The following is a 21,454-nucleotide window of genomic DNA, read 5'->3' as shown; positions in this document are numbered from 1 at the left end:
TTTTACACTATACTATGGTTTTCAGAATAGCTTATATATTTCAAAAGTATTTATATACCCAAAAGAACAGACGATTAACTAGGGAGGTAGCTTGTAAGAGAACAACAAAGTGAGACTGAACGTTTTGCTTGACATTTGTAACTCTTGTGTCAAGTTTGAAGAAGAGGACTTTATAAGTTACTCTTTCTCTGAGATGAATGCTTTTCCAAATTATCACAGCTAATGAGCCAAATTCTTACCCTCACCTAATGTCTGTGTCACCCTCCAAGCAGAACCATTGTTCATTGAAAAAGTTGGCGAATGACTTTATGGATAGACCATCTTAATACCTACACCATTTCTTAAATGAATGTAACCTGTTCTCTGTGGGCTGAGAATGAAGTCACTCAGTCAAGTCAAATATCTTTGACCATGCAGGAAGTCTGTATCCAAAAATTGAGCCTACAATTCATTTCTTGGTGCAGCAGAACTATCAACTCTCAGCTTAGCTACGATGGAGGTAAAATCCTTTGGTGATGTGAGGGTCATTGAAGTACAGCCTTATTACAATGAAATCCAATGTCTAAAAATTGTTCTTATTTTGGGCTTGTACCACAGTAAGAGCCAAGATTTTAAACTCTACTAAATACAAAACAAAAGGACTTTATATATTCATGTTCATTTAAGAAAATACTAGTAGTGATGTATTATTTTTAAGTATACAGCTAATATATTTGGAGTTATTTAAAATTTATATTGAGAGAAATGTATTTTCACTATTGCTGTAGATGAACATCTACATAAGACTGTTAAATTGATTGTTGTTTTATATCAAACAACTTTTATAATACTTATTTTTATTGTTATAATATTTTATAAATTTTAAGGAATATGACAAAAAAGATATCGTACATATTGATGGGGGGTCTATGGGAGGAACAGTGGTACAAAAGGGAAAGAAGAATGTGATCCAATTCTATTTAATTAAAATAGGTTTTTAAATGTTAACAAATTCAGATAAATTGAAATCATGTAACTTTTCTCATCATAATGCAATAAAAGTTTAAAAAAACAAAAAAAGAAGAGAAATATCATTTTAAAAATAAAACTTCATTGGTCTATGAAAATGCAAGTATATGTAAACTGTTTTTTAACAGTGGATATTAACAAAAAAATCATTTCAAACACAGATATGAACCTGAACAGAGTTCCTGCTTCAAACTGAACATTGCTACAGCAGAGATGCTGAGGAGCCAGACAGAGAAACATGCTGTGAAGTATTCACCTTGTCTCTATAGTGAAGCCCATGAGTTTTAAACTACAATAGCTACATGGAGAATGTCTAACTGATGGAATCTTGTCTATTACACCTTATACGGGAATTGAGTGTCTAAGTGCGTCAGAGTCTTCGATTCTCACCTATGTACACAGAGGACTGTTACTGTGTAGGAAGTACTGGGCCAAACTATGTGCTTTCCTTTGCTGCCTTGGGCCAGTCTTTCAAAACATGCTTACGTCAATAAGTGTATGTAAGAAATGACTAACTTATGAAAAAACTGACCAGAATTAGTTCAGTATTACAGAATTAGTACAAAGAAAATGTTGACTGTGGGGGATTGGATGTATTTCTATAAACATGGCTTCAAGTCACAAGCATGTGGACCACCAAGGCCTATTGCTACTGCTATTGTTACTGCTACATGCCCCCACTTCCAAAGCACAAAGCAGGATGTTAGAAACTAGCTAAACAAAAATAAGCAAGTTCTGTTCATCAGTAGATTCTGAAACATATTTTCTTCTTTCTGATTCTGTTTCTAATTTTTATTCTGAATACTTCCATAGCTGGCTTGAATGAGAATATAGAAAGTTATATGAATAAATTAGCCTATTTTAAGAATTTAAAAGAAATTTCATATCTACTTGTTTGACAATTCACACAGAATGACAACTTAAAGGCCCCTAATTGTGCCTTCTTCAAACCCTTTTCCGTTACAGTGTCTACAATCATATAATTTCCCTTAAAAGAAATTTTGCCTTTGAAACTCATCCTACTTAAATAGAGAAATATCAATTTCAAAGATTTCTCTGCCTCAAGACTTCTCATGATGTGGAATGATGAATGTCATTAACATTTACTTTAAAATTAATTTATTTTAATAAATAAATGTAAAGTTGTAGTATCAGGGAAGGATATAGGAAAAGGGCACATCAAACTTGGAAACTTTCTACTTACCTTCCCATTGATCTCGAGAGAAAAGTTATTCTGGAGTTTGGCCAATGTCATTTTGTTATAAAGCAGCATTGGGTCATTTCGGTCTTCTGGTTTAGTTGTAGCCTACAGATTTAATGTTTGATTGTGGTTTTAGAAAAATATAATCATATATGATAGAAAATAAAGTATAGGGTAGGCATGAGATAATTTGACTTGGGTACAAATTTACCATTTTATGCATATTCCATAATAATTAAAATTTAATGAAATCATCAAGCTTAAAATTCTTCAAAAATCTTTTAACATCTTGGTAACTGTACCAATCACCTAAGTAACATTTGTGGCTAATGATCAGTTCAGTTGGCTCTGCAGCTGTTTTAGATCATAATTTTTTAAAATATAGTCATCTCCAGTTTACCTCTCAAATACTGGCTCATACCCTCACTTTGTTATTGAGTATTCTAGTTAAAATCAACCGAAGGGGTGGAAAATGCAAAAGGGTTTACAATAGTTTATGGCAGCAATTTTTTAGTCTACAGCAGGTAGGTTGCAAGTTGGCCAAGGAAAATGGCCACCCTACTTTTGTGACCACCCTTCCTTCTGACTAATGACATATACTCAGTTGCATCCAATTTCATTTTGTTCACTGAGTGTGAAAGATAAAATTATGACAGCAACTCCTGTTAGTGCTTGAGAAGAATAAAAGCAATTTTAAGCATGGAGACACAAAGAGGACAGTATAAAATGAGTACTGGGTGAGAAGACCTTCAATGTTCCCTTTGTGTTAATTTATCTACTCGTTGATGAAGACAGTCAGTATTGAATATCTCCTTCATACAAGACAAGCTGCACACTGCTACGCACATACTACTGATACAAAGATAACATTGACCCTAAACCACCCTCAGAGCCTAAGGCAGGAGGAAGCCTAACACAATGACAAGTATGTCCTAGGCAATATAGAGTAATCACTGTAGAGCCAAGGCTGACCAAGGGGACATGGTCTGAGAACATAGGAATGATAAATTCCCAGGGCAAGAAATTATTCTCTAGTACCTCAGTTTTCCTCTGAGAATGATAAGAAACCTATCAGAAGTCCTCCACAGAGTTGCTGCTCTAAGCAGACTGACTCTGGATGGGAGGAGGGGTTGGTTTTATATAGCCCCAGCACATCTAAAATCACTCTCCCATGACCTTTAGTCCTTAGTCTTCTGCAGAAGCCAGATGGCAATGGTAAGCAGATGGGGGCATAAGAGAACAGGGTTCTGCTTACACTGTTAAGGAACTCTGAGGCTAGGTTCAGTCACAACCCTGAATGTTGATGAGAGCCAGAGTTCACTTGCTCATGCTTGTGTGGAAGACTCAGAGAACAGAGTGCCAGTTCAGTTTTCAAGGGCTTGCCTAGGACCAGGAGAAATGCAGAAGTACCCTTGGCTCTGTTGTTTAGGTCTCTCTGTTTTCCTGACTTCAGCAGTTTTAGAGTCTGAAATCAGTGGCATCCCTTTGACCTCTGACCAAGTCTCTAGCAGGACAGAGATGATCTTGGCAGACACATTGTATTTCACGTTAACATAAATTAAAATTGTTGAGAAAAACCGCCCTGTGTTTGCATGTGTCTTCCTGCATCATGAAGACATCTCACAGTCCCAGCGAAAGATTTTGATGCAACTGCTGTACAGCATAGCTTTTTTACTATTTGTCAACCCTGGTATGTCTTTTGGATTTCAGAGAATTCTATAGTTTCAAAGGCTCTCCAGAAGTGAATGATCCATTACTAGCCTATGCATATTTGTCACTGGGATAAAGAGCTACAGTTTTATTTTTAAAATAACATAGAGAGGAGGGAATGAAGCAGAAAGTGATTGACATTATTCAGTATCCCAGAAAAAAAATATGTTTTACATTAGCAATTTCTTTTTCCAATTCCATAACTTTATTCATTTCCAAAGAGAGCTGATTTTCATCAATAGGCAATCCTTGTTCCTGACGAATCAGTCTCGCCACAGAAATCATAAAGTCCACATATGCTGTGCAAGCCTGAAAGAAAGAAATAACATGTTGTTGGGGAACCTTCTGATAGTCATTGTGGCACATGCAAGGTTTTACAATATTAATTTTGGTAGACGAAAAAGAACAATCAAATGGATATATTTTCTAAGTGTTAAAAGAAATGGCCTGTACAGAAATTTTTATAATTGTAGCTGAGACATAGCAATAAAATATTACCTTAAATGTTTTTTAATTTATGGTCACTTGGCTATGGAGATTATGTTATTTTCAAAAATTTTATTTTACCTTCACAAAAATACAGTGGGAAAGCACTTGTTAAATAGATACACATATTTCTTCTTTTTCTTTTCTAACCTTTTTCTTCAGATTGGCTTTTCACATACATATATGGAAGTATTTTTTTTCAACTAATTATGAAGAGACAGTGAAAGTAAATAGAATATTATCAGGACATTTTCACAGATTCATCTTGGGCAAAGTTACATTTTTTTGAGACTGCTCTCAGGAATTAATCCAACAAACAAAAAACTGTAATTTTTTTCCATCATACCCCATTACTGTGACATTTTACTATAAGATACCATAGATTCAAGCACCATCTTTCTTCCATAATCTCAATGTTTACATCTTATCTTCAGATACAATTTAATTTATAAGCAGAAGGTATATGCTTTTTGCATTACCAATCATTTTTTGGATTATACAAATGCCTTAATTGAATTCAGTAATGTCAAGACCAGGGGAATTCAATCCCACTTCAGCTACTAAGTCTGCTACTTATTAGCCATCATTATACATCTGCAACTAAAATAAAGTTTGATCTTCTTATCTCTTTTAAAATTTACCCTAATTCAAGTTTTAAGCAGGAACTTTAGTTTGAGGAAGACAAGTAACTGTCACCAAGGAAATTGTGGCACATAACTTCAGGATAAGTGAATGAGTCTTTGATGCTTCTAAGACTTGGTTTTTGGGAAAATATAAATGAAGGATCTGGAGAATATCATCCTGAGGGAGGTAACCCAATCACAAAAGAACACACATGGTATGCACGCTCTGATAAGTGGATATTAGCCCAGAAGCTCAGAATACCCAAAATACAATCCACAAACCACAAGAAACTCAAGAAGAAGGTAGACCAAAGTGTGGATACTTCGTTCCTTCTTAGCAGAGGGAAGAAAATACCCATGGAAGGAGTTGTAAAGACCAACTATGGAGCAGAGACTGAAGGAAGGACAACCCAGAGACTGCTCCACCTGGGAATCTTTCCCATAGTCAGTCATCAAACCCAGACACTATTGTGGATGCCAGCAAATGCTGGCTTACAGAAGCCTGATATAGCTATCTCTTGAGAGGCTCTGACAGTACCTGACTAACACAGAAGTAGAGGCTTACAGTCATCCATTAGACTGTGCACAGGATCCCCAATGAAGGAGTTAGAGAAAGGACACAAGGAGCTGAAGGGGTTCCTAGCCCCATAGGAGGAATAACAGTATGAACTGACCAGTACCCTCAGAGCTCCTAGGGACTAAACCACCAACCAAAGAGTACACATGATGGGACTCATGGCTCCAGCTGCCATGAGCAGTAGCAGAGGATGGCCTAGTTGGTCATCAATGGGAGGGGAGGCCCTTGGTCCAGTGAATGTTCTATGCCCCAGTGTAAGGGAATGCCAGGGCAAGGATGAGGGAGAGGATAGGTTGGTGAGCAGGGGTAGGGGGGAGGGAACAGGGTTTTTTTTATTGTTTTGTTTTATTTTGTTTTGTTTTGTGTTTTTCGGAAGGGAAACCAGGAGAGGAGATATCATTTGAAATGTAAATAAAGAAAATATCTAATAAAAAACAAAAACAAAACAAAACAAATGAAGGCTATAATGTGTGCTAAAAGGGTGTACCACTTTCAGTTTCAGAAGAATCTTGTATCCCTACTAAAGGATTACAAGTACAATGAGCACCCTTATATTCCACTTTAATGTAAAGGTACATGTATTTATAGGTGTTCACCATCAAACATAAAAAATATTCAAATGGGTCTTTTTATCTGTGAGGCTTAACACCTTAATGCTTGGCAGTTGTGGCACATGCCTTTAATCTCAGCACCTGGGAAGTTGAGGCAGGTGGATTTCTGAGTTCCAGACCAGCCTGGTCTACAGAATGAGTTCCAGGACAACCAGGACTACACAGAGAAACCCTATCTTGAAAAAAAAAATAGTAAAGTGAAAATATGCAATCAAGCAAGAATCTTAAACAAAATGTGTAATTACTGTGAATCTTAAAAATTCAATGTACCTGTGCTCCTCATTAAATGCTAAGTAGACCAAGTTCCCTGGATGTGGGTGCTTTTTCTGTTGAGGGATATACTGTAATGTTACAATTACCTAGGTCATGCTTCTGTCTATATTTTTTTAATAGGATAAAGTATGGGGAGGGTGAATTTGCATTTAAAAATCCAATCACTGAGGTATTAGAAATGAAAAGATAATTTCATATAGGTTATTGCCAAATTAACTCTGTTCCTATTTAAAGCTAGTCAGAGTTTTGTTTCACTTGAAGTAAACAAACATGTCTGAGCTCATTCCTCATTGGACCACATAGTCGAAAATATAAGAATGTAGTGTTGTGCTAGAGAGATGGCTCAGAGATTAAGAGCACTGGCAGCTACTTCAGAGGTCCTGAGTTAATTTCCCAGCAACTACATGGTAGCTCATGACCACCTATAATGAGATCTGGTGTCTTCTTCTGACCTGCAGGTAAACACACATGCAGGCAGAACACTGTATATAAAATAAATAAATCAATCCTTTTTTACACAAAGAATATAGTGTTTTGAATTAACTATACTTCAAAGCATATAAATCTTCCTGCTTTTAGCAGGGAATTACTACTGGCTAGGAAAGAGATGGTAATTTGAATTTTCTAATATCAGTGGTTTCAGATTTCTCTTTGCTATATGAGATATGTTTTTGTTAATGGCGTGAGAAAACAAGAAGAATACTTCTATGTAATTTGTTGATTCAGCAATCTGGTTCTTATTCTTTACAAATGTGTCTGATGATTGTTGAACCTTAGTGGGTAACATCATTGGATATCTGACCATTTAGCCCTACTGAACTGGTGAAAGCTCATATTGCTAGCTCCTGGGACACTTGAATAGAATACAGAGCTGTGATGGATGAGTGCCAGCCTGGCAACCACATCTTATTAAAACACAGATTGTAGTATCTTTTCTCTCTAAATTCTTTTAGGGGTTGTCAAAATTCAAACTCACTGTGGCAAGATTCTAACCTAGGACTTTATGTTTTTCTTATTTTTAAACCTGTAAAATGCCAAATGACACCAAGTATACAGATTTAGAGAAACTGAGGTATCTTTGAAAGTGAAATTTAGCTTTCTTTTCTTGTGTCTTAAAAAAGACTCAATTGTCAGGGCAGGGATAAAAATGAGTTCTCGCTGGGCAATGGTGGCGCACGCCTTTAATCCCAGGACTTGGGAGGCAGAGGCAGTCAGATCTATGATTTTGAGGCCAGCCTGCTCTACAGAGTGAGTTCCAGGACAGCCAGGGCTACACAGAGAAACCCGTCTTGAGAAAACAACAACAACAAAACAAACAAACAAACAAAAAAGAAAAGAAAAGAAAAAGAATGAGCTCTCATGTTTAACAGTTGTGCTTTGAAGAGACAGTAAATCAAGGATCCTTTCAGTGGAAAGGAATCCAAAAACATCTAGTAGCCTTCTGTTAAAAAACAGATTATAAAACCTAGCACTGACAAAGGGATAATTGTTTGTAAGAGCCAGCATAAACTCTATATAGCAGTAATTTTGTGGAGTTTCCAACCACACATTAACAAAAGTATTTACTAATCCTAGTATCATGGATTATTGCTTTGGTTAGAATGATTTCCATACTATAACAGCAAATGATAGTGTTTATAAACTAGCTCTTTAGAAGAGGAGACTCCTCCACACCTGTGGAAAAGCTGAATCGCTAAAGAGGAACAGAGCAAGACCATTTTACTGCTGTCCCTCAGACTTTAATATCATTGTTAATAAATGACAACCAGATCCAGGAAGGAGAAGAAAGTTCTCCAATCAGATAAGACTGACAACTGGTAGTGACCTCTGAAGATAAGGATTTTCACACTCAGATATGCTGTTTGTGACACTCAGTTCTTATCAGTTGTCTGTATTTTCTTTCCTTAGAAGAAAACCTGCAAATGAGGTGTCAGATAACTGTGTTCTAGTTAGCTATTAATGCTGGGAAATATTGTGTGTTATGCAAGAAGTTTACTGGTAGACTCTACAAAGTGTACCAAATCAGAAAGGCGTGACATGAAGCAGGAAAGATGCTTCCCATCTAAAGGGCTCAGAAACTTTCCATTACACAACATACAGCTGTTGAAACAGAGACTTGTTTTCTACAGAGGGATTGTGGATGTAGAATTACACACCTATTTCTAGACACCAGAGATTAGGCATAGCTGAAGCTAAGAACAACTCTATGATGGGAACACAAGACCCGAGGATACTCACCTTGACTCATGGAGGGGACTGAGGTTGTGGGGTTAACAAAAAGAACCTGGAAGTTTACACAAGATTTTCAGTGTTTTACTGTATATGCTGGGAGCCAGATTTTTCACAAACTGCTTTCCATCTTTAAAAATTCTTTTGTCTAATTTACTAAGTTAAAAATAAAATGGCCCTTTATGTTTTGTTAAATGCATGTGCCAGGACTGGGTAAATCCTCTCTTTCTTGAATTCCAGAAAGAAGAAAATGAGGTCAATATTTCTCCTTGTACCATATATATGGCAGCACTAGTAAACAGAGAAACTATGTAGGCCTTATGTACTAGCCAAGAGACTTAAAGTACACATTTCAGCTATAAAATTGGACCATCGTGCAAGTTATCCTAGATCCACTTGCCCTCATCAGAGTCTACCATCCTTTCACATAAATGACCAAATGACCTCCTCCGAGTTCTCCTTTATCACAGTACAGTCTACAAACTGCAGCCAGAGAGATCTTTTAAAAAGCCAACTGGAATGGAATCTAAATGGCTCATCTGCTCACCCACTCATTATTACATCACCATTTTATTGGTATCATTTATTGCTTCCTCAATTTACATTTTGTCCCCTCCACTATTTCACCTTTCTCTCTTGTTTCTTCTGTTCCTGCATTACCTGAGTTCAATGACAGCACAAATGCTGTTGTCTCTGATTTCTCATCACGTAGAAGAGTGGTCACATTGACATGAATTCAATGAATTTTTTAAATAAAAATACTGATGTTATATTGAAGTATATTAAGAAGGTTTATCTTCTCATTTCCACTTGATTAGAATATCTCCAGACCACGGAAGGTTTTATTAGTTTGCACTTTGGGTGAGTAAGCAAGTAACTCAAAGTTTAACCTCAGTTTGTTTGAGCTTGCTCATCTTTGTGACTACAAATCTCAGCTTGTGCTCTTTCCTGGAATTGAGTGAATTGGGGAAGGGGGTTGTATCTTTTCTCTGATTTAGACACACAGGCCTTGGGTCATCTCTTTCTGGCTTTGATCTACTGTGACCCTGTTTCAAGCACTTTATCCTTATCCCTAACATACCTCCATGTTTCATAAGCCTACCAGTTTCAGAAGAGTTAAAAATTAATTTATAGTTCTTGCCTTCCTCTCTGTAACCATGCCTTGCATCATTTGAATTCATACATCCTAATCTCCAAGTTTTATCCCATCACACTCAACTTCTCACTTAGGAGTTTCCCCATTTTATTTTAATTAATTATTTCATGAATACTTAGTTCAACCAAGTATTTTGTTGATGGATAAACAATAAAGTAAGATAATCATTATGGCTTTTCTTAGAGTGGTATGTGAGGACTGACGTTCCAGAGGCCTGCCTGTCATTGGCATACACAGAGCAGGTATGGGAACTAGTGCCTTATCCTATTCTGCCTTGTCAGACAAACATTAGTACACAACACAAGAATATTTACAATTATAGCTAAAGATTTACAAATTGATTAACATAGGATGCCAAAGTAATTAGCCTTGTGTAAGTAAAATGTTAGAGAAAAGGAAGCCTTGAAATGAATCTTAATTCACCCCCAGGAAATAACTCAGAAGCTTTTCTGGAGGAGGGTCTTTTGTTTTGAAGAAAATTAAGATTATTTCTATTTATAAAAAGGACTTTTTCATGTGAAATGGTTGGCTGACATTCCAAGAATGGGAATGATAATCTTTTATGGGCAATGCTACCCTTCACAGCGTTTTCACAGAATAGATATTTATACTTTGGTTTTGCATCTCATTACTTCTGCCTGTTAGAGAATAGTGTATCATTAACAGATTTCCTCAAATAATCAGAGTAGCCATAGATTCTGCTGCTAAAAGAGAGATCTATCCTAAGAGACTCCCCACTAAACAAATTTTGAGATGTTGCCCTTAAAAGTAGACATGGTACACATGGGCTCCTTTCTGAGTTCACTTATAGGCAATTTCCTGAGACTGAACATACACCCTCATTATCAAAAAGCTAATGAAGAAAACAGTTACAACATTCATGGCTGAACTGACCCCATGGTACTCGGAAATGCTACATACAGGCTACCATGACCACTAAATGACAACAAAACCATGTTGTAGATCAAGAGCAATTAAGTCATCTTGGAAATAATTTCATATATATATATATATATATATATATATATATATATATATATATATATATATATATTGTTCATGAAGGTGTGTACACTGGTGAAAAATTCTGCATTTCTGTTTATTTTTGCATATCTACTCATGTTAGATGTACTTTAGCCTATACCACCTTAGTGCATTGTCTTCACAAGGGACCAAGCGAGCCTGAGTCAATCAATCTCCTTTTCTCTTGTCATTGTCCACTGGAGTCTGTAACTCCCCTCCAGTTCCAGAGAGAAAATGGTTCAAACCCATCTGATGAAAGCCAAATTTTCTGTCCATATTAATAGATCTATCTGAAAGTTTAGAATGCTCAAGAATAAAATGAAGCTGAACTATGTTACTTTTGATAGTTTCATTGCTATCATTTCACTAAGCTATATTTGCAGCAATATTACTAAGCATTTAAAGGAGAACTAGGTTCAGTTCTATAAAACTGAAAAGAGTGGAAAAGTCACAAACAAATTTTTGACCCCGTAACTCTGATTCTAAAGCCAATAAAAAGCACTACTAAGCTAAAAGAAAACACTGTGCAAATAGCCGTGACGATGACCGGAGTAAAATCCTCGGCAAAAATACTGATAAGCTTTTGACAGACATTAAAAAGACCAGGGTTAAGATCAGGATGGGTTTATGTCCGGAAAAAGCATACAAATATCATTCAGTAATAATTGATCAATGGATGTTAAACACTGTAATAACAAAATGAAGTACAAAACTATGTGATCATCTCCAGTGATGGGAAAATTCAACATAATTAAAAATATTTTTTCAAAAGCACAAATTCAAAAGGAACATACTTCAGCATAATAAAGGCCATGTTTTCCCTGTGAGATCAGAAAAAAGACATGGATGTCTGGTCAAGGTAGTTCTAAAAGTCTTAGCCAGAATGGTTAAGAAAAGCACAAGAAATAAGCAGTAAGTGTGTGAGAAAGGAAGCAGTGAGGTGGTATGTTTGCCAACGAATGTTCTCATGCATAGAAAATACTAAAGTTGTCATCAAAAGCAGTGTTAGACCTGAACAGAGTAAAAGAAGCCAATACACAAAATCAGGAGCATTTAGACAAACAAACATCAAACTGTCTGACTTAGAAATGAACAAAACAATCTGATTTACAATAGAATAACAAACAGGAGAAAAGTCAGATGACATTTTCTAACCTCCTCTATATATTCAATGGCAACAACATGACAGCTTGGGCCGTACAGTAAACCCTTTCTTAAAAGATATCAAAACCTCCTATGGGGCTGCAAACCCCTTCAGCTCTTTGGGTCCTTTCTCTAGCTCCTTCATTGGGAAAAGGAAAAAGAAAATAAAAAAATAAATAAAGTTAACAAAAAAATCAAAACCCATTAATTAAAAAATTAGAGGAAATGGTCCACCACTTTTCTTTTTTTCCTAGTTCCCTTTGACCTAATACACGAATACTGTACAACAAGCCAATTCTGACCTTGCAGACTAATGTGAATTCCAGAAAAGGCTCAGACTAGGACAAGACAGTTAAAGGCAGCTGAGACCCCAGGAAGCCCCATGTGTCCTATCTCACTTGGACTGCCTGCTTTGAGCTTGGAAAATGAGACAGAAATGTATTGTCTCTTGCCTCATGTACTATAATTTTGAGTGTCTTTGTTATTGTGGCTTACACAGAACCCAGTCCAATACAAACTTTCATGCCTATAGAGACAAGAAAGCCAATGTAAATCAATGAATCCTCTAGGATCTAGAGTCTAGATGATGGCTACAAAGATCTGGAAAATTATGTTCTCTCTCCATGGAGTCACTAGAACAGCTCTGGCTGCACAGCCATTTGTAAATGCAAACTTCAGTTTCTAATTCTCCAGACCTAGCAAGAAATGTGTGACCAAGTGAAGGGCCCAATTCTCTAAGGGAATGGACAATTTGAAACTTCAAATTAAAAAAAGAAACAACCTTGCAGCTTACGTAAAATTGCATCTGTATTAGATGCAAATCCCAAATGGCTGGTTTGTCATATGTTTGACATTGTGACTAACACTGAAAAACATTTCACAAAATATACTCTCTTCTTAATAAAAATCTTATCAAAGGGAAAAGGGAAGAAATGTCACCACCTTGACGACTAGGTATAGATTGAGATCAGAAATGTCAAAGTAATAAATGCTATCTAAGGACCGAGGGGGAAATGACAGTTTATAAGAGTGAAATTGTAAATATGAATAGCTCTTGAGCTGAAAATTGAGATATGATTGGACATTCCTCCCTCACTTTTAACTCAACAGGAAGCAGCTGGACACTTCTTAAAGCCAACAGCTGCAGTTCACACAGCCACTAGATCACTCAGAAATCCTACATCCACTTAATTATCTGTACTATTAATTGTAGCTTTAGTATTATAATGTAGGTACTTTTAAAAATTTCTGTATTGTGTATCTACTCCCACCGATAACTTATTTTATGTTATTTAAACATAATATAAATGTAAGACACGGTCATTTTTTTTCTAGTACAATTATGTTCTTTTCTTTTTTTATTAGATATTTTCTTTATTTACATGTCATATGATTTCTCCTTTCCCAGTTTCCTTTCCGGAAAAAAAAACCACACATACACACAAAACACAACAACAAGAACAAACTCCTGTTCCCTCCCCCTCCCCATGCTCAACACCCCACCCTCTCCGGCTTACTGGCCCTAGTATTCCTCTACACTGGGGCACAGGGCCAAGGCCTCTCCTCCCATTGATGACCGATTTGGCCACCCTCTGCTCTACACATGCTGCCAGAGCCATCAGTCCCACCATGTATACTCCATGGTTGGTGGTTTAGTTCCTGGGAGCTCTGAGGGTACTAGCTAGTTCATATTGTTGTTCGTCCTAAGGGGCTGCAAACCCTTCAGCTCCTTTGGTCCTTTCTCTAACTCCTTCATTGGACACCCTGTACTCAGTTCAATGGATGGCTGTGAGCCTCTACTTTTGTATTTGTCGGGTGCTGTCACTCCAGACTGACATAGCCATTTTTAGCTAATAATTTCAGCTAAGTGATGATTCCAGTCATAGTATCAAAATGTTACTCTTTAGATCATGAATTTCTTCTATTTTAAAAGAATTATGAGGAAAAACAACTCTAGGATAAACACCTTCCCTCTGATAGCACATCATTCTCAACTGGTGGAGCTCCTTCTGTCAGTAACCAAGAAAACAGTCATATCAGCCTAAGGTGGGAAAGCTGGGGAGATAGGGAAACGTTATCCAGGTCAAGAGCAGCTATGCATGATGTGATTCCTTGTCTTGCGTGCTTTGGGATGGAAGCTGATATTCTTGTCGGCATAGTTGTCTGTAAACAGAATCAGGAAGTTCCAGAACAGTACATGTCACTGGACCTGTTCATCTTTAGTCCTTACTGACAGTGCTCAGTGCTAAGATTAATCAGTTGCTTTTTGTTTTCTTTAAATGATCCAATTTAGACATGAATAGAAACATTTTAAGGTGACTTTAAAAACTAGATCATGTGACTTAAAAACTAAGAGTCAAAATTCATGCGAGGAATTCCAAGCTTTCTTGTTTGGTTTCTATTAGTCGAGTCACAATGTTCAGTCTATCAAAGGAACTTCAGCCCTGTTTTATTTTGGTCTTTCCCTAGCAAAGATTGTAAAAAGTTTTAAATTTGGCTCTAATCCTTTTCATTATTAAAGGTTTGCACAGATGACTCTGTAGCTGTGTCTTATTCTTTTCTCCCCCTGCTTTTATTTACCTCTTTATATATTCCAGTACACTCATAGTAGTCTCTGGAAGGGAGGCCAAGTCGAGGCTGGTCAAACTATAAAAAAATATACATCAAGGAAAACAAATTATTCAGCAAGTATAAAACATTTAGATAAAATAGTCTAGGCTCATTCTCCATGCTGTCTGTAAGGGTAACATGCAGAAATAAAGTAATTAACTAAGAAAAGGTTTCTACATCACTTGTAACTGATAACTACATGATTATTATTTATTTATTTGAGGAATTTCATGATGGTTATGTGAATAAAACCAAAGAAAACTTGAATTAAAAGTAAACAGGGAATGATTTTTCATTTAGAACAGATGATACAAGAAAGATCCTGGCCCAGTGAACTACAAATTACACATTTACAAAACTTCCCAACTTCTTGATATTCTTATATAGTCCCTTTCAGGCCATGTTTGCTTGCCACACCCTTAACTGGTATACACTTTTACTGTTAGAAGGAGGTTGTATTCTTCCATGTTTATTTGGGTCTATGGGCGTAGAGGTATAGAAGACTACAGTTACCCTACAACCTATTTGCCAGTGTAAATCTTGCCACAAATTTTGAGATTGTCTACCAGAGAGTCCCTCCCATGTGTGTGTTCAGAGGGGTTTTAGCAGGTGCAGGCTGTTTAGCTAGGTATGTGAGAAGAGACTCTCTGCTGTTCTGTGCATGCTCTCTACTTTGGGCACCGACATTAAGTACAAACGGGCATGCTGATACCCTTGTACGACTGCTTCCTATTCTATATACATTAGAATGGATGCAATGGTCAACCATGGCACGCATAGATGAAGGTGGGAATCCATGGATTTTGAGGAGTCCAAAACAATCCAGAGGAAATGCGCGCGCATGTGCACACACACACACACACACACACACACACACACACACACACACACACCTATAGAAAGAACAACAGGACATCTCCACAGGAAGGATCATTAAAAAACAGTATTTTCTTTATCTTACCTAAAATTAAAAGCACAGGTCATCTTTAGTGAGAACCAAAACTGTGTTCAAAATCTCCTTTATGGTTTTTTATTTTAAATAAGTGAGGAATTTTTGGTTGCCAGACCTACACTGCTCTGTGTAAACTAAACCATAAAATATACAAAGCAACTGGAGGTTATTTTCAAAGTAAGAGGATCCTGGGGAGCTAACTTAAATAGAGACAACAGACTAGGGTGAATGTCTAATACATATAGCTAAGAAAATCTTTTCAACATGGAATTTAAAGGCTGAAAGCCAGAGCAGGGATTTATTAAACCTTAGTTCATGCATTGAAAGGGAGAATTAGCATTACTCAAATATCAATGAAATATAATGTACATGGAAATTTCATTACAAGTTAGAGATAGTATTGGCTGCCTGACACACATACTTACATGAATTATATGCTGGGTAGAATTCTTATCATCAGTGCCAACAAAAAAATTAATGAGGACCTTTTTCCCATATTTAGAATTCAGTTGTGCAATGGATTTCTCAGCTGTCCAAGAAGTACCTAAAGGAACAGAAGGTGAAACATATTTTCTGAAGCTGTGGTTCATTAGCAATACTATAAAGTAGAAATTATTAATTTAAAAAATGAAGGAAATTGCCTTACCATATGTTTGATCCCAGTTATCCGATGCTACTGGCCACCCATATATATCTGGTAACAGTTTAAATAGAGGTTGGCCGCCTCTGCTATCAATAGCAGCTTTTTGAGACAATGAGAAAAATTCAAAGTGAGGGTATGCATATTCTATTCATATTTTGTACATATGTACACTATATGTACATATATATTACAAACAAAGAACACTTACACTCATTTATACATGATCTGTATAAGGTTTTTGCTTTCTGCACTGCTACTATGTCTTCAGTTTTAGGTTCTTGAAGGACATCTGAAATCAAGCATTTCATAATGTGCATCAATATAATGGTTGACTTTTAGCAGTCATTAACATTTCAACATAGGTCTGATTAAAAATAAATGTTTTTTCCCCTATCCTCTGAATCTTGAGGAAAATCCAGCCATCATTCCTAGAATAGAAATAGGGTTTATCCCTCTAGCTAAGTTACATATAAGACTTTTTGAGTGGATTGCTTGTGTGTGTGTGTGTGTGTGTGTGTGTGTGTGTGTGCGCGAGCGCGCACGCGTGCGGGAGTAAGTGTGTGTATGCACCTCCTCTTCTCAACCACAGGTACCAGTTACTTGTTTTTGAAGTTCAGATTAAAAAAAAGACAAATAGTAGGAAGGAATTTGGGACTTAGTGTGGATAATCCTCTTGATGACTACAGGGTAATTATCTTTGTGTGAATGTGCTATGGATGATCCAAATGAATTGTTCTCCCTGTATAGGCATTAAAACATGGGAAAATCCCATTTTTTTCTACAAACAACTTCTAAAAGAGAAGAGAACTAGGGATAGATAAAGATGAGTCAGAATATTCTCCACTTTTAGGGAAGACAAGATTTGATAAACTTATAAGCAACTATTTAACGCAGCACAGGGCTTAGTAAGGGAGACAGTAGAAATGGTGCGGTAGCAACCATTAAAACATTCTCTTCTATAAAATGACATGGATACTCCATCACTTAGGTTGAAGAGCTCTAGGTCTTGTGCATATAAAATTAAAGCAGGAATGGTGAGATATGCCTACGCATCCATTTTGTGTCTACTACCCTCAGAGTAACTCAATGGAGGTCAGCAGATCCTGGAAGAAATTATCAACTCTAATCTTTTGCAAAATTTCGTGTAATGTCCAAGCAGCCACAAAATGGATATAAGAGGAAAAATGTTTAATTCACAGACACAGTCAACACTAACCTTTCAAAATGACCTCTAGCTCATCTCTTAAAATGTCAAAATTACTGTATCGGGAACTGGTCTCAGGAATGACGTTTCGTTTCAACCAGCCTCCACAAGCATATTTGAAGAAGTCTGTACATGGCTCAGCAGACGCATCCATGTTCTGGATCAGTCGAGCAGCTGCAAGACCAAAGAAAAGACTAAATGCAATGAAAGATGTATTGCTTAAGTAGGCTGGAAAGGGAAAGAGAGGCTCCTTCTTCATGTCAGCTGGACAGATGCTCTTTCCTTGCGTTTATACAATAGTCTATTCTGATGGCATCATGACTCTGTCTATCAGGAGTCCCTTTCCACTCTCCTATTATAGTAGTTTCATTTTATTTCTCAGTGGCTTGAGTCCTCTATCGTAAGTCCTCTCTTTAATGTGTCTTCCTGCACCTGGCTCCCCAATAAGTGAATTTCTTGCTACTTACTATTTCAAGGCAAACAAAGAAATGAAGGCCTACTTCGGTGTGTCCATCTTGGTGTAAGGTTAACATAATGCCATCTTGTACTCTAGAGACTTTTAGCTGCTGTTGGCTTTTCAGGGTGCTGTGACTTTCAAAATATCCCTGAAACTCCAAAGGATGCAAGTCTGACTTCTAATGGATACTTATTTATTAGCTCAGTAAGGATCTAAGGCCAGTTAGTACTCTTTGTATTTTCCTTACAGTTTTCCAAAATCTTATTACATTTTTATGTATTTATGTGTGTGTGTACAGGAGTGTGCCACAGTATGCATGTAAACATGAGAGGATAACTCTCAGGAGTTGGTTCTCTCCTTGTGGGCCATGTGTGTCAGGATCAAATTCAAGTGGACAGTTTTGGGGGCCAGAGCCTTTACCCACTGAGCTATCTCTGGAGTCTTACAAAGTTTTGCACTTAAAATTCACGCCCGATTTGCATTTGTTTATGTAGAGTCTGTTGTAATGTTGGTTGTGAGCTTGTGAGAGTTAATGAAGTTCACTCTTATGTCTTTGAAAGCTGTGGTGAAAGCACAGGGTATTTACAGTGTGTAAGACACATACTTTTAAATGCTATAACTGGCAAAATATCCATTTTTACATTCTGAAAGCTAGAGTAAGTCACAAGGCTCATTTACACCACACTTGGAGTACAGCACATGATCTCCTCCCCCCACATTCCTTCATGCTTTCTTTCCCATAGTAAGTTGAACTTTTTTTTGTGGGGTAAACAAAGGAGCAATTGAGAATTCATCTATATCAGCAGAGTATATGTACTCAAGTGATCTTCTGAAAGTACTTCACTCTCTGAACCAATTGATTAATGAATTAGATAATTAATGAATAACTTCAAACAATCCCTGAGCTGTGTGGACTTTTTTTGATCTTGGAATAGTAAATTCGTTTTGCAGCTGAGCTACAGTCCCCTTATTCTAACTACCTTTTGGATGTTTGCTTGCTGAATACCTCATGTATAATTCTTAAACCTCTTTGGAATTAACCCCAAATCAGCCATCTCCCCACCTCTAGGCTATGCTATAAATGCTATATATGCTAATTAGCAGGCTCTGGGGATTGCGTTCTTATGTAAGCTGTATTTCCTCCTCCCATTTGCTAACTATAATTCCTTGGCCTGTTTACTGAAACCTCTTTTCCATGCTTGGGTCTACCCAGTTTCCACCTTCATTTCCTGCTGATTCATTCATCTCACTTGCTTTCTCTTATACACTTCTCTCATACATGCTGCTCATTTTTCAGATTACATCCCCTACAGGCCCTTCTGCACTGGCCACAACATTACTCAAAAATGTCAGTGACTTGTCGTTTCTCAGAATAAATGACAAACTCTTTAGCCTGGTCTTGAAGCCATCCTCTTCCCATTACCCTATCTAAATTTCTATTCTCCCCTGTTTCCCCAAGACAAGCCTACTGAGTATGCCAGAACACTTTCATGTTTCCTAGCACTGAGCCTTTGCTTCTGACCTTCTCATCCCACATTTAGGATTCCCCGTTTCTTTTCAGTTTCTAAGACTCAAGGCTTAGAACCCGTTGCACTTCTTCCTTAAAGTTTTGTGACTTTAACCTATAAGGAAAACGCCTCTCTCTCTAAACTCCTCTGAGCTTACTTACTGTCTCACTCAGGGTTTGGTGTTCAGGTGAAGCTTCTCTGTGTTTATTCACTGTGGCCACTTTGTTTGTCTGCCCAACCACTTTACTGATGTTATTAATCTTTTTCTATGTCCATCAACTGACTCCTTTCAACGGAGTGCAATTATTTACTAAGTCTGAGTCCTCTTCTCCCACAAGTCATCTCAGCTCCTATTTAACTGCCTCCATAGCCTTTCGATCTGTTCCATTTCAACTCATCATTCCACAGCAGGCCATGTTCTTTCCCCCAAGCCTTGGCCCTAGATCCATCCCCCATAGTCCATCCTGTATCCTCTTAAGCAGATCAATGCTCTCAGAACATTTCAGCTTCATGTTTTCCAGCCAGGGTTCCAATGCTGTCTTTTACATTCATTAAAAAACAAAAGCAAAACAAGCACAATAATAAAAACCCTGGCATGAATTCCATAGCATATTTTAACTTGATGCAGCTCATGACGCTTCTGTCTTTATCTTCTGAGTCACCTGGTCCAATCATTTCAGTTTACGGCTTCTGGACCTTTGACCTGGTTGCTCGAGCCCTGTCTGCTGCTACTGTATCTTTTGTATTTTTCCACCCTTTGAAATTCCAGGCATTTAAAAAGCCTAGCTCAAATCTTCCACCTTGACAAAAAAACATCCCCACAATCCCCACGGCAGCTTACATTGGAACAAATTCCATTTCTCTCATGGAGTCAAAACACTGCTCACTCAAGACTCATCAGGAAGAATTCTAGTCTTAACACAACAGGACAAGATAAGAAAACCTTAACATGGTAGAGAAGAAAACTATTTTATTTTGTACTTTGAAGAAAATCAAGATATGCCTGCAAGAGAAAGTGAATCAACACTCCATATAAGAAGATTGTCATGTAGGTGAAAAATTCCAGAAATGTGGATTCTGAACACATTACCTGAAGATCTTCTAGAACTAAGCTCAGCACAAGTTTTGGAGCCTTTTGGCTTTCAAGCAGTTGTAAAAGCCACTGACATTTGGGAAAGAGTCAACTCCTTCTCTCCCAGGGAAGGGGGTGGCTTATGTGAACACCATAGGACTGTACAGACTATTGAGAAGTCGTAAAGAAGTAATGAGGTTGCACAATGAACAGTGGGAGTAGTAAGTAAAGCTTATTGCTTACTTAGAATACCACATACTCCATCAAACACGTTGAATAAAAATAACGATGTTAGTTGAAATTCTGTTCTGAGACCAAAAAACTCTGTCCTTGAGCGTATGTGAACTTCCCACACATCCCCATTAGTGAAAAATCAATTAATATTCACTCTCAGGCCAGGGTTTTGTTTTGGTTTTTGTTTTTTTCTAATCCTACTTTCTGCACTAGCCAAAAGAAACAGCATTCAGAGACAAGCAGTGAGCAGAGAATAGGTAACAGTGCCAGCTCCTTCCAGGGCTACTTGATAAATCTCATTGACCAGAGATCTCTCTGAGTATCAGTGCTTCCAAATCACTTCAAAGAAAGTCCTGTTCTGTTAAATATTTGGGGGCCACAGGCCAAAGCAAGTCACAGACTAGCACTTTTAAGCTAAGTCTTTGATGAACCTCCCTTTAATCTCTTAACATAGGCTGGTTCTCATTTTGTCCCTTATCCTCTGGACTTCCTCTGTCCTCACGTTTCTTTGAAGTCAGCAGTAGCTATGTGGGTAGAAGGACCATAGGAAACAAGCTCAATTGTCAAACCAGGTGCAGTTCTCTTTCTGTTTTGTGCTGTGCTGTGAATTGCTGGGTGTCTACAAACAGCCACACCCCTATTCTTCAGATGGCTCATTAAGCATCAGTTTCTGACTTCTGAATAAACAACTTTGTTTTAAAGTCAAACAAAATTATTTACCTCAATATGTAAGC

At 37.3% G+C, this 21,454-nt stretch overlaps 1 protein-coding gene across 4 annotated transcripts in view; it reads right to left on the bottom strand.

Moving 5' to 3' along the window:
- Positions 1-21,454, bottom strand: part of Mme (membrane metalloendopeptidase) — a 121,214-nt gene that overhangs the window by 39,581 nt on the left and 60,179 nt on the right. For all 4 annotated transcript variants that reach the window (XM_031373984.1, XM_031373985.1, XM_031373982.1 and 1 more), the window contains 7 exons: positions 17,462-17,623; positions 16,454-16,534; positions 16,249-16,344; positions 16,028-16,146; positions 14,621-14,686; positions 4,094-4,228; positions 2,213-2,314 (listed from right to left, as the gene is read on the bottom strand). In XM_031373984.1, coding sequence (XP_031229844.1) covers positions 2,213-2,314; positions 4,094-4,228; positions 14,621-14,686; positions 16,028-16,146; positions 16,249-16,344; positions 16,454-16,534; positions 17,462-17,623 — 761 coding nt within the window. The remainder of the gene's footprint in view (positions 1-2,212; positions 2,315-4,093; positions 4,229-14,620; positions 14,687-16,027; positions 16,147-16,248; positions 16,345-16,453; positions 16,535-17,461; positions 17,624-21,454) is intronic.

This window comes from Mastomys coucha, unplaced genomic scaffold (genome assembly GCF_008632895.1).
Source record: "Mastomys coucha isolate ucsf_1 unplaced genomic scaffold, UCSF_Mcou_1 pScaffold16, whole genome shotgun sequence".
NCBI classification, from domain to species: Eukaryota; Metazoa; Chordata; class Mammalia; order Rodentia; family Muridae; genus Mastomys; species Mastomys coucha.
This window is presented reverse-complemented; position numbering and strand designations above follow the sequence as displayed.